The 13,967-nt window shown below is 35.8% G+C and overlaps 1 protein-coding gene across 1 annotated transcript; it reads right to left on the bottom strand.

The window, feature by feature from the left end:
- Positions 1-2,803: 2,803 nt before the first annotated feature.
- LOC100329025 (fn3_vwb domain protein) lies at positions 2,804-8,420 on the bottom strand. The gene is made up of 7 exons (XM_002742048.4): positions 8,293-8,420; positions 7,549-7,821; positions 6,368-6,631; positions 5,594-5,857; positions 4,479-4,726; positions 3,685-3,983; positions 2,804-3,124 (listed from the first exon to the last, which is right to left on the bottom strand). The coding sequence occupies exons 1-7, from the start codon at positions 8,354-8,356 to the stop codon at positions 3,115-3,117; spliced, it is 1,422 nt and encodes a 473-aa protein (XP_002742094.4). The 5' UTR covers positions 8,357-8,420; the 3' UTR covers positions 2,804-3,114.
- Positions 8,421-13,967: the final 5,547 nt, after the last annotated feature.

Genomic DNA, 13,967 nt, shown 5'->3' with positions numbered 1-13,967 from the left:
TATTTACTATCTTTAGCAGCATAGATTTCCCTACTTCCTGCAGCCTTTTCTGTAGTCGTTTTTTGGCTTTATGCTTCCCCTCCCCTCCTAAGGTGACTGGTCTATTAAATGCAAACACTAAAAAGTACGGCAAACCACGATATTTTCAATGCACATCATACATTTTGTAATCATGTCAGAGCCAAAACTGTTAATGTTTCTTTGTTTTTCGGGGGGGGGGTCAGCATGTTTTAAAATATAATGTTAGGGGGTCGCCCACTTTTTGTTGTTGATAGGGGTGGGTCAACTGAGATTTACAGCTGACAAAATGGAATCTGCCGACCCCACCCCAGGCCAGAGTAACTGAACAATCCCTTAAATTTATTATTTCCAACCGATAGTATTTTCTAGATTGCAGGCAGCATTTACAGTTCATTCAAAGTTCAAAGTTGCGTCGGGATTACGTTGATACAGTGTAACAATGTCGGCGTCGGTGATCTCTTACCGGTGTGCAACGTAGCCAAAATAAAAGGCATGAATACAAGATTAGTGGGAGGTAATAAATTTGGGGTCGAAAGTATTCAAAAAACAGTTTTTGGCTGTTGCCATGGTAGCTGTGGACCAGGATTGTTTTGCCAATTAGTGACGGTACGACCTGCCTGTCAATTATATACAAAATTAGCCAAGCCAAAAAAATCTCAGTAAATTGTTGCCCACACTCACTCAAGCGGATTAGAATGAGCTACGTCCATGCTTTTTAATCATAGAAATGTAGGGTGTGATACATTTGGCGTGAAGGTATTAAAAAATCCAGTTGTTGGCTGTTTCCATGGAAACGGTGGTCAGAATTTGTTTTCAGATTTTACCAATAGTAAATTTGTGCCCACACTCAAGCTGAGAAAAATGAGCTATGTCTGAGGTGTTGTATCCAAAATTTGTATGAGATACATTTCCTGATAACTAGGGTGAAGGTGTGACCTACCTGCTAAGTTTGAGCGAAATCGGCCAAGCCAAACAAATCACAGAAGAATTAATACGTGAAAACACTAGAAATCACACACACACACAAATACACAAAATTAAAGTGATTTTAAGGGCAATCCAAGTGGAGCGAATCGCCAATACCATGTTCATTTGCATATTGACCGTGAAAATACCAAAAACATCATTGCATGGGTGATATGCAAATTAGTTTTAGTCAAAATAAGTTACTGCTTAGAAGTACCATTACTGTTGTTCAAATTTCATTTCACTCGGCAAATATATTCATGTACCCAAACGTAAAGTATCGTACTTCTAAATATTGTTTATTTCTGCTATGTTTCGAAAAACGCTACTCTTGAACGGACTACTTTATTCGCTCTCAGACGTCATTTGCATATGGGGTGTGGAAGTACCGATTTTGATTTCAGGGACGAATCAAAATAAACTGCAGTATATATGTAATAATGTGGAATACTTCCTTTCACTGTGAACATTTTTCCGCTAAAATAAATTCCAGTGAAAATGCCATTTCCCTTATACTCTATTGAGACTTGACACAGCACAGTGAAAATTTGATTCACACCGTATGCTTGAAAACTTTTCATCCAAAATAAATTAAGTGAAATTCTGTGTGATTTCATGAGAGTTGAAAATGAACAAATTATATGACACCCAACCCTACCACTCCATACACAATGTAACCACACCTCAAAAACATCCTTTCACCAGTGTATTCTATTTGAATTCAGGAGAAATTTAAATAAACAAATTATATGACAACGAACTTAATTATAATTTCAACCTCTAGTTCAGCACTGATTAAATAAACTACCTCGTCTTTATGCCAACTTGAAGTTATTCAATGCCTACACCAGTGACTTCAAAATCTATGTTTCAATTCCAGGAATTGCACTTGCTATTAATTGTATGGGAGTGCCAGTCTTTTATTTTCTATTGTAATGTCAATTTCTTGTGATTACTCGGAAAATGAAGCTGTAACCACAGACCACAGTGCTGCAACTAAATCCTGGTATAAGCACCGGTTAGGCAGTCTTGAACTATGCATGTGAAGCCAGCTGAGAGGTATATCCAATCCTATAGATTTCTCATTGTTTGGTAACTATTTGCTGCAAATGCAACAAAAATCAATATAAAAATATTACTCACACAGCATTCTACAGGTTACTTGTTTATTAACAAGTATTTGCTATTGTGCTCTCACAAGTCAATAGCGTGGTCTCTCTCCATGACCACTTCGTGTATAGGTAATATTCTGCACTGCCTCAAAATAAGCATCATAATCCTATCATTTATTATAGCATCTTTATTTCACTTACATAATATTTGAAACGTAAGCACTTTTTAGTTATGCCTGTATAGTTTTTGTTAATGTTTATTGTTTTACAAGTGCAATGTGGATGGGGCATTGGATTTTAAATATTCCTGTTTTATTCTGCCAGTTGATAAATACATATTTATAAATACATTTGTATATTTTGGTTTGTCATAAATTGAAAACGTTGATCTTAAAGCTCATATCCAAGTAATAGTTCGGAGACAATGCAACTCTCACTTGCTTTTATATGTACAATAACTACGCATGTGTCTACTACACAGTGCACTTCAAAAGCAAAATTCTTAGTGTACGATTACCCATAATCCAATTTGGTTCTGCCACATTTGAAATGCCACATTATTCCATATCGTGTCTTTAAATTGATATATGAGGTAAGGCGCAAAATAAGGTCCTATATTGTTATCTGACAAATAAAGCATTTCACGTAACAACCATACAATATATAATCTCACCTTTTTTATGTATATAAATGAAAACAAAACATTATAGTTTACCCTTTATATCATTTTATTCATCCCAACGTAAATATGTATCGCCTGTTACTAAGAATTATATTGAAATTACATTTGCAATATATGTACGATATATGTATGTATTACTGATAAAATTAAGCATCGTATTATACAAGAATTAAGTACTGTAATAAGTAATGTAAATAGTAAGTATTTTATGTAGATCACTATGATTTCAAGTAAATAAATAGCTGCTTCTACAATGATCACTTCATAATATGAATACATTGTTTACAGAATGCTTACATTGCTGGCAGTGACGTTGCAGTGAAGTGAGAGCTGTTATTCGCAACTGGAATAATGAAATTAATATTAATAATGATATAAAACATATTATGATTGCATTGCTATCATGATTTGTATTTAATATATCAGTAATACAAAATTCTCAACAGCGAGATAAAATATAAATATATTTGTTTAGGCCTACTTAATTGGTATCTGTCACCACTTAATCGTATTACAATGTTGCAATTGGTAGGAACACTTATTTTAACAATGGCAGTAATAACATCTCAGTCAATAAAGCATGTATACGTGATGTGAGAAAAAACATTTCTCATTTTGAAAAGTAAGCCATCCACATTTTCTATGTACCTGTCAGGCAATATATGTTTGGTGCCGCCGAAACACATGGTTTTACGATGACTACTATATTCACATTGTATAAATTCTATTTGTACTTTAAATCTTATGTATGTATTTTTGCACACTTTAAGAGACTATTTTCTTATTTTCAGCGTTAAAACTACTATGAACATGATGTTATAATGCTTCTTTATAAAACTTATACAAAAATTTAAACTATCATTATAACATTTTCCTGAGAACTAATTACAGAATAGTACTCACCTTCCTGGTAGCTCCCAGCTGTTTCCAAATTCTTCGATGTCTGAGTGAGACATTATTTCACCATTGGGTTTCATGAGGTCATCTTCCATGTTACCATTGAAATTTCCCAACAACCCACATACATTGCCATGCATAGCTTCGTCATTGAAGATGATAGATACACCTCGTGTGGTTTTAGTCCAGCTTATCGACATATTGGGTCTGTGGAGTTCGACGTGTACGTGGTCATCTGAGACAGTCACAGTTCCTTCGTTTTTGCCAATTACTGCAAATGAGCTGAATAATAGCTCCCCATTTATCTGAAAGATAAAATAGTTTTGTTAATTATTCATCGATTGAAAATGATTGCCATACATAATTTGTACTTGGTAGTTGCATCATTGCCACATGTATACAACTCTATTATAGTTCACTAGTCTACTAAACACAAACTAATTTCTAATCACACAATTAAAGAATTATGTCCGTTATGTCATTATGTTATATTATATATATATATTTGTTGCAACCATTTTGTTTAAATCTAAACTACCTTTAACAATATAAGCCTATCTATTGGGGTATTCGCCCATGTGTACAACGCATAATCATTTACACACTGTATCTGTTTGTTTTATAACAGTTTTCCTGAAGAAGCCCTAATTCTAGGGCGAAACGTTGAAAGGAATAAACGTCATTATTACAGACCAGGACCAGGTGTATTATTGTGACAATCTTTGTGAATAGATAGCTGAGTTAGCTCATCTTGTAATTGCGTCTAATTAGTTGAAACAAATAATTGTAATATAACCTACTAAGAACGAATTGTTGTTGAGAATTCTCACTAGCTGACGTCCACCCACAATAATATTAACAGAATCCACACGAGTTACTTGCTTAGAAAGCAACTCGGAGTATTTAGAACGGAAATCGGCAGTGACTTGAAATGTTGGATGGTTGATGTTCTTGCAGTCTTGAGAGAGTACATACGTGCAGAGTCCTTGGAAGTTATACCGCACTCCGTCAAATGTTTCCATATGTGGGTCCTTTTGAACCTGGTCCTCTTTAAAAAAAATCAAATCACAGTGGCAACATTCAGTGGAAATAACATTGTAATTATAATATGTTCACGTTCAGTCCATATCGATTAAAATAAATCTAACACAATCAATGTGTAATTGGATACCGAGCATCGAAAATTTAGTAAATCTCCCCTGACAAATAAATAGCACAAACGCATATTGAGAGTGTATAAGAAAAGCTGTTGTCACGCCCGTCCCAGGCTACAGCTGCCTACGCAACATAGAATTACTGAGTGATTACACACAGTACGTGTTTGGCTGGTTCCCGCCTCAAGTGTCATGGCGTACCAAGCCACAAGAGGCCGGTAACTAGTAATGAATCCGGCATTCTGATTGGTCCGTCACTTTCTCGTTGCTTCTTCCATTTCCCTTAGTTACCTGACGTCAGCGCTTACGCTCGTGGCCGTTCAGGGGTTTCCTTTTACTTTCGAAAGTTGGGTGAATAAAAACTGTTTCTTTTGTTATAAATTTTCACAGAAACAGCGAGGAATATCAGAAACATCTCAAATGTGTAAATCTAAGCAGGCAGTATGTTTGAGCATGGCTTTATTGTAGTATTATAGACATGTTTACGCAGAACGGAACTGGGAATGTTTTCAAATTACGTCACTCAGTCACGTGCCTTCCGGCCGGAAAACCGGCCCAAATGGAACAATATGGCGATTACTAGTTACCTGCGTCCTACCTACCATTCGCAAAGGACGCCGGGAACCAGCGAAAGTACGTGTCGACATTGTTGCATCCATAAAACGGTTATGGTTACATCTACCTGGGCCATGCCGTCTTGCTGTGATGTTAGTTGTAGCTAGGGTGTTCCTATGATCTCACATACCAATAAGTATACTTACTTGTAGTTTGCTGTACTTCATTACTTATATCGCTTGTACCAGCACTGTTCACTACTTGTACAGATATCAATTCATATAGTGTACCAGGGTTTAAACCCGTCATTGTGTATGTAGTCCCTGTTCCTGGTATAGGAACGGATGTATCAACTCCAGATTCGTAGTAGTTTAGTATATAACTGGCTGCTCCAACAGACGCATCCCATTTGAGAGATATGGTTGTCGTGCTAAAACCAGTAACTTGCAAATTAGTCGGTGCCGCTGGTGCTAGTGATTTAATAATGAATCAATCTGTCAATCTGTATTTATCAACAGACTTAAGCAAATGGATGGCTGGCCATATTTAATGTGAAAATCATATGTAACTGTGCATAAAGGTAATAATTTCTGTTCCTGCGTTTATCTGAGTTCAACAATTGACAAACGTTTATTTTTAACAAAGCAACTAGTGTGTTTGAATTTACCCTGTCACTTTCTGGAACTGCCAAGTTAGTGTGTTAGTGTGTTAGTGTATCTGTATATGTGTTGTACCAATACACATGCGGGTACAGTGTTGGCGAACAGGAATTTTCAGATGTAGTAGTTGATTTAGAACGCGTTGAATAAGCAATATATGCAAAACATTTATTTTTTTAATTTTGTTGCTCGATGCCACATATTATAAGACGAATCAATTACGATTATCTCTAAATACAAATAAATACACGTAATTATTTTCAATTTTACATTCACATTGATACTTAGATGACGTAAGCAATGTATTATTGTATTACTTACTTGTTTCTTGTTGTACTTCATTACTTTTACCACTAGTACCCGCATTACTTACTGCTTGTAGAGATATGTCTTCATATAATACACCGGGTTTCAAACCCGTCAAAGTATAAGATGTCCCATATACAGACACGGAATGCGGACTCACAGCTCCCGATTCGTAATAGTTGAGTTCATAGCTATTTGCTCCATCCGAAGGCGTCCATGTGAAAGATATTGATGTAGACGTGTGATCCGTGACTTGTAAATTAGTAGGAGCCGCAGGTTCTAGTAAATAAATTAATGAATCAATCTGTCCACCAATCGATTTATTTATTAATAAGTCGATGAATAGAGAATTTAAATTTAAACTAATGAAGTAATTATTTAGATTTGAATACGTATAATGATTTGAAATGTTCGTTTCTATGGCTCCACACTCGATGAAGTTGTCCATAATATCGGCGAGGATGTGGTGTATAGTTATGCTTGTGTTATTATCAATATTGTGTTAATTTGGGAGTAAATTCAGAGATGTGAAGAAACAGAACAACACCTCCACTGTACAACCTGTCACGATTGCAAGTTACTAAATTTTGAGATGGAAAGTTGCACAAGCTTGGCTTTGAATTTAAATGCAGACATATATCTGTAATACAAATCATTAAGTTTCAAAATACAGTCATTCAACAAGTTCCGAATAACCCATAAAGTTCACCGAGCTGCTTATTACCATCGTTCAAGTCAGATATTCGATCAATTTGCCGAATAATATCATTTAACCCCTATGCAACCAAGTTACCGAATACCATCATTAAACCTATATAATTCATCAGGTTGCTAAATAACACCATTTAACCCAAGTTGTACATAACACGCCAAGTTGTCAAATAACATCAAAATTCTTAGTGAAACACAATACATAGCTACACGTCATTTCGGACTTCAGAATGAAGTCAGAGTGGCCTGCCAGCCGTGAACTCAAGTTATATATATGTTTATTCTTTTGCATGTACAATTAATAGTATTACAAATATTTCAAGTGTCAGAATTACATAGCGACATACAGCACAATGAAGTCCAATAATACAAACATGATTTTGCATATTACGTTATACAGACAACTAATGTTTGAAGATATCGTTTCGCTACATCAATGGACACCTTAATATTGCATTATGTTTTTGGGAATTGTAGGTACTTACTTGTTTCGAGTTGTATTTCATTACTTTTACCACTAGTCCCTGCAGCATCCACTGCCTGTACCGATATTAGTTCATATAATGTGTTAGGAGTCAAACCAGTCATTGTATACGTTGTTCCTGTCCCTGGTAAAGATATAGTTTGCAGCAGATTTCCAGAGCCTGATTCATAATAGTTGAGTTCATAGCCATTAGCCCCAGCGGAACCCGTCCAAGTAAAAGATATTGATGTAGATGTGTAACCTGTGACTTGTAAATCTGTAGGAGCCGCTGGTTCTAATGAATCAATCAATACATAAATCGATTAATGCTGAAACGTATAATGGAATAACTTAAAGCACAAACTATTGATTGAGTGCTGAAATGAATGAAAGGATGCGTGAATTGTACATTTATAAACATTCTTCTTGTCGTTTGTAGCAGCAGTATTTACTATAAAGAAACGACAAGAAAAAAATGTCTCACAAAAAGAAAGTTTCACACATTCTGAAGAACAATTTCCGTCCTGAAAATTAGCTGTTGGAACTTAAGCTTAAATTGTTTATTATTAAAATTCATTGACAATAGTTTGTCATATTCATAATGTAATTATGCTACATTTGAGAGATCGCTCAACGGAATGACATTACCTATGGAATTGTCGTAATATTAGTCATTATTAAATTCCTACCAGTTGATTAGTTAATCACGTCTGCGGTTTGAGACGTGATTATAGTTGTCTAAATAGAATACCATATAGTTACTTACGTGCTGCAACAGTGTTGAGCAGTAACAGCAATGCGACGGAGAGAATCACACCAAATCTCAGCATGCTTGCAGGAAGTGAGAACAGTGATTGAATGGAGCTGATCTTAGTATGGCGTTGAACTGCAATATTTGTGACATACACTTCATTTTATAAGCTGCTTTAATGAAAGCTGATTGAAAACCTATCGTTTGTTTGTTTGTTCCATGTGCTCCAATTGATTGACAGGCCACGTGTACAGTTTTTATAGTCAATAAGTTCTTTAACTAATGACGTAAATGTGGGTATAGCGAGAATCACTGAGTTACATTTGTTGCTACTATTAAGATACTTCATATTCATATTTGACACATTTTGACACGATTTATACCACCGTATCGGAAGTGTCATAAGACGTCATGGATGTGTCAGGTTACCTACATAGTCAGCGCTTATGAATTGAATTAATAATTATGCAACAAACATATTACATTTATGCAAATTCACACTCATGAATGAATAAACTATTCGTAATTCTGTGCATAAATACAAACTACCAGTGACTTTAAAATGTGACCTTAGATTGGAGGTACAATGCCACCCTTTACCAAACATGGCACTTCATCGACAACGATGAATTGGCACTAAGGCCGATTGTAAATTATATTGCTTCCTTTTGAATTACACAGTATGAACATCGCGTTTTTAAATAATCCAAAAGTATGTTACCATCATCTATTCTTATGAAATTAGTCATGGTAAAGTCTAAATTAATCAATGTGCACGGAATCCGAATTAACTTATATCAATAAGTGTGTCCTTTGTTCTCCCTATAGATTGTGATTGTGTAGTTGTATATGCATGATGTGGGTGACTCTAAATCGCGTGATATACGCTTCCCGTGCGATTCTTTTGTGATAAAATAGTTTTTAGACATAAAAAGGGCCACCAAGATCACGATGTAAGTGAGAAAGCCACGAGACATCATATTACTCCTAAGCCGTCGCACCAATCATTGTTGATCCTCCACTCTCAACAAGAACTCTGTGGCCATTCAAGTTCAAGGTCTGTTAACATGAATCATACCATACATAGGCAATATTCGTAGTAATAAACGAATGGCTTCCTTTATTTGACATACAAAAACTCGAAATATTTTTTACAGGGACAATACAAAATAAATTGCATATCCAAAAAAACTACACACATTTAATAGAGGAAAACCAAAACAATTGTCTCCAACATTATTCTGGAAATAAATCAAAATTAATAGGAATAACAAATAATTGGCGCAGTTTTTTACCCACTACCCTCCTCCTTACAGTCATTAACTCGATATACAATGACGTATTTGGCAAATAAACACACCACATAAAAAGTATAATAAGTCACCTGCAGATAGTCAGTCATACCGGATTATGGAAATCCTAAATCTCTAGTGCGTAAGTCCACTTTGATTACTTGTTAAATTAATCGCGTGTATTTATTTTCATTACGTATATGAATTTTAATATTTATTGGATATAGTGTTATTTCTACAATGAACAGATGACAGCCTAACATATGACACTCGATAGCACCGATATATGTGGATTGCGTAACAAATGAAAGTTTTCACATAATGTAATCGGGCACATTCGGGTACAAAATACCAGAATGTAAGTTAAATTGAATTATTACCCAACGCTTCAGCGTGGTATTAAGATTTTGTTTTCAGGCTTGGGTGGTACCAAGGTGGAACATGGTTGCACATATGGGGGGTAATTCCTGGAATTGCAATAGAGAGGGTTCAGGCAGAAATACATATATATAGTGTTTCCATGTTTCGTCTGATATTTCTGTGGTATTCTGCTGCTGTAAATAATGCAAGATTTGTTCCGAAATTCAGTGTGTTGTGTGTACTCCAGGGTTATTCGTTTTTTGCTCAAAACACCCCTATTTTTTAATGGCAGAGTCGAATAGTTTCACTCCCACTGGGAAATCTGCATTGTTACTTGAATGAGAGCTAACTAAACACATTTTCCAGACCGGCGAAAGTGTATGCAACAGCCAATTTTAACAGCCTGTCACGTGATTTTAGTCTGAATGTCAACATCAAAAGAGGCTAATCCATTTACGCAGGTATAACTGGGAATAGAATATGTGAGGGATTGTATCAACAGAGATGTGTATAATGAAAAGTAACATCTATCATTCTTTTGCATCGCTGAGCATTTCTGTTTTAGTATACTGGTTTGAAAATGTTGAATTTGCATGATTTGCTATGTGTTTTTTTTACTGAAACTCCCCTATTGATCGAATCCCGGGTTTGAAAGAGAACGGCACACCGCGTGATTTGTTTGAATACAATGGTGAAGGCACGCAAGCATGACTTCGTTGTCAGCAGCAGTCGCTGAGCTTCACGCTACAACTTCACTTGTGATGTTGCTTGTTAGCCGTGGATTGAATTAATCTTGATTACCGGTTAAAATGTTGCTTATTTGGCGTTGGTGATCTTTATTTGAAACTGGGTAACGTCGCCAGCAGAAACCTCCTGGGATTTTGATGTTGATGGTTGCGCCTCCATGGCAATCGCTCATTTTACTGCGGGTGGATCTTCCAAGAGCCCTTCGGGGTTTATAAAACTCATTCAACATACATAAAGTTCTCTCAATCGTAGTACTCCAGGTGATGTACACCTAATATGCCAAACATGTTGCTGAACGATTTTGCCAATGAAAACAAGCCGGTTGGCGATCCACTCCACTAAAAAAAACTAGCAATATGTTTTCGGCTGTTGCCATGGTAGGACATGAACGTGAAGCTAACGTCGGTTTATAACTAAAACCGGGCACCGTATACAAAGTTCGCAAAAAAACATTCAGTCCTTAGAAGTCATTTTATTTTATTGCTAGGACGTATGCTGTTGTTAGGGATTGGTTAGTTACTTCGGCCTGGGGGTGGATCAGTAGGGGGGTTACCCTGTTTTTGATTTTGCGAATGGGGGGGTCACCCTGTTTTCCACAATTCACACACGCGCTTATGCATATATTTTTTTAAATTTTATTTCAGAACAATAGATTAAAAAGTTAATCGTACAAATGTGTTCTTAATAATAACTATTACCCATATTGCCTATAAATTTGTTGATGCAAAAAATGTTATAGGCTAAATATTTTGGGGTTGAAGTTGACAAATAACTAACAGATTATGCAATGCGACAGAGCCCCATGCAATTATACAGTTAAGTTTTGAACACATCCCAAGTCCATGTGATATCAGATTATTTTATTTAAAGTCTGAAGTCACCATTGTATAAGATATTTACTGGATTTATCCAGTTGTAGCTGGAGACGGAAAAAAAACAGCAATTAGTACAAAGAGCAGTGACAGTTTTTGTTCACCAAATCAAAAAAGTTGAATGGATTCATGTATATAAATAAATAGTTTTTTTTGTTTTTTTAACTTTTAAATATGCATATTTTGCTCTGTAAAATACCAAAATCCAACACAAATTTATACAAAATTCAAATGAAGTGTCCTTTGTTTTCATAAGCACAGACTGTGCTTCAGGTGTAAAGCTTTCCTGGTCTATAAGATATGAAAGATATATTAAATCCAAATTAGTTTTCAAACCGCCTAGATTCAAATCCTCTTTTCCTATCTTATAAGGGCGTTTATCAAGTGAGTACTCCACAGCTTTGTTTTTATTTACTATCTTTAGCAGCATAGATTTCCCTACTTCCTGCAGCCTTTTCTGTAGTCGTTTTTTGGCTTTATGCTTCCCCTCCCCTCCTAAGGTGACTGGTCTATTAAATACAAACACTAACAATTACGGCAAACCACGATATTTTCAATGCACATCATACATTTTGTAATCATGTCAGAGCCAAAACTGTTAATGTTTCTTTGTTTTTCGGGGGGGGGGGTCAGCATGTTTTAAAATATAATGTTAGGGGTTGCCCACTTTTTGTTGTTGATAGGGGTGGGTCAACTGAGATTTACAGCTGACAAAATCGAATCTGCCGCCCCCCAGGCCAGAGTAACTGAACAATCCCTTAAATTTATTATTTCCAACCGATAGTATTTTCTAGATTGCAGGCAGCATTTACAGTTCATTCAAAGTTCAAAGTTGCGTCGGGATTACGTTGATACAGTGTAACAATGTCGGCGTCGGTGATCTCTTACCGGTGTGCAACGTAGCCAAAATAAAAGGCATGAATACAAGACTAGTGGGAGGTAATAAATTTGGGGTCGAAAGTATTCAAAAAACAGTTTTTGGCTGTTGCCATGGTAGCTGTGGACCAGTATTGTTTTGCCAATTACTGACGGTACGACCTGCCTGTCAATTATAAACAAAATTAGCCAAGCCAAAAAAAAATCTCAGTAAATTGTTGCCCACACTCAAGCGGATTAGAATGAGCTACGTCCATGCTTTTTAATCATAGAAATGTAGGGTGTGATACATTTGGCGTGAAGGTATTAAAAAATTCAGTTGTTGGCTGTTTCCATGGAAACGGTGGTCAGAATTTGTTTTCAGATTTTACCAATAGTAACTTTGTGCCCACACTCAAGCTGAGCAAAATGAGCTATGTCTGAGGTGTTGTATCCAAAATTTGTAGGAGATACATTTCCTGATAACTAGGGTGAAAGTGTGACCTACCTGCTAAGTTTGAGCGAAATCGGCCAAGCCAAACAAATCACAGAAGAATTAATACGTGAAAATACTAGAAATCACACACACACAGATACACAAAATTAAAGTGATTGTAAGGGCAATCCAAGTGGAGCGAATCGCCAATACCATGTTCATTTGCATATTGACCGTGAAAATACCAAAAACATCATTGCATGGGTGATATGCAAATTAGTTTTAGTCAAAATAAGTTACTGCTTAGAAGTACCATTACTGTTGTTCAAATGTCATTTTACTCGGCAAATATATTCATGTACCCAAACGTAAAGTATCGTACTTCTAAATATTGTTTATTTCTGCTATGTTTCGAGAAACGCTACTCTTGAACCAATTGCTTGAACGGACTACTTTATTCGCTCTCAGACCTCATTTGCATATGGGGTGTGGAAGTACCGATTTTGATTTCAGGGACGAATCAAAATAAACTGCAGTATATATGTAATAATGCGGAATACTTCCTTTCACTGTGAACATTTTTCTGCTAAAATAAATTCCAGTGAAAATGCCATTTCCCTCATACTCTATTGAGACTTGACACAGCGCAGTGAAAATTTGATTCACACCGTATGCTTGAAAACTTTTCATCGAAAATAAATTAAGTGAAATTCTGTGTGATTTCATGAGAGTTGAAAATGAAAAAAATTATATGACACCCAACCCTACCACTCCATACACAATGTAACCACACCTCAAAAACATCCTTTCACCAGTGTATTCTATTTGAATTCAGGAGAAATTTAAATAAACAAATTATATGACAACGAACTTAATTATAATTTCATCCTCTAGTTCAGCACTGATTAAATAAACTACCTCGTCTTTATGCCCACTTGAAGTTATTCAATGCCTACACCAGTGACTTCAAAATCTATGTTTCAATTCCAGGAATTTCACTTGCTATTAATTGTATGGGAGTGCCAGTCTTTTATTTTCTATTGTAATGTCAATTTCTTGTGATTACTCGGAAAATGAAGCTGTAACCACAGACCACAGTGCTGCAACTAAATCCTGGTATAAGCACCG

This window comes from Saccoglossus kowalevskii, chromosome 12 (genome assembly GCF_978046115.1).
Source record: "Saccoglossus kowalevskii chromosome 12, keSacKowa6.1, whole genome shotgun sequence".
In the NCBI taxonomy this organism is placed as follows: domain Eukaryota; kingdom Metazoa; phylum Hemichordata; class Enteropneusta; family Harrimaniidae; genus Saccoglossus; species Saccoglossus kowalevskii.
Note: the sequence above shows the minus strand (reverse complement) of the source record. Positions and strands in the feature narration are given on the sequence as shown.

Bases quoted from the DNA above. Each gene is read 5' to 3' on its own strand.
- LOC100329025 (XM_002742048.4), bottom strand. From the start codon at position 8,356: ATGCTGAGATTTGGTGTGATTCTCTCCGTCGCATTGCTGTTACTGCTC. The intron at 6,632-7,548 runs GTAAGTACCTAC...TTTATTTACTAG, and splicing joins TGAAATACAACTCGAAACAA to AACCTGCGGCTCCTACTAAT. The intron at 5,858-6,367 runs GTAAGTAATACA...TTAAATCACTAG, and splicing joins TGAAGTACAACAAGAAACAA to CACCAGCGGCACCGACTAAT.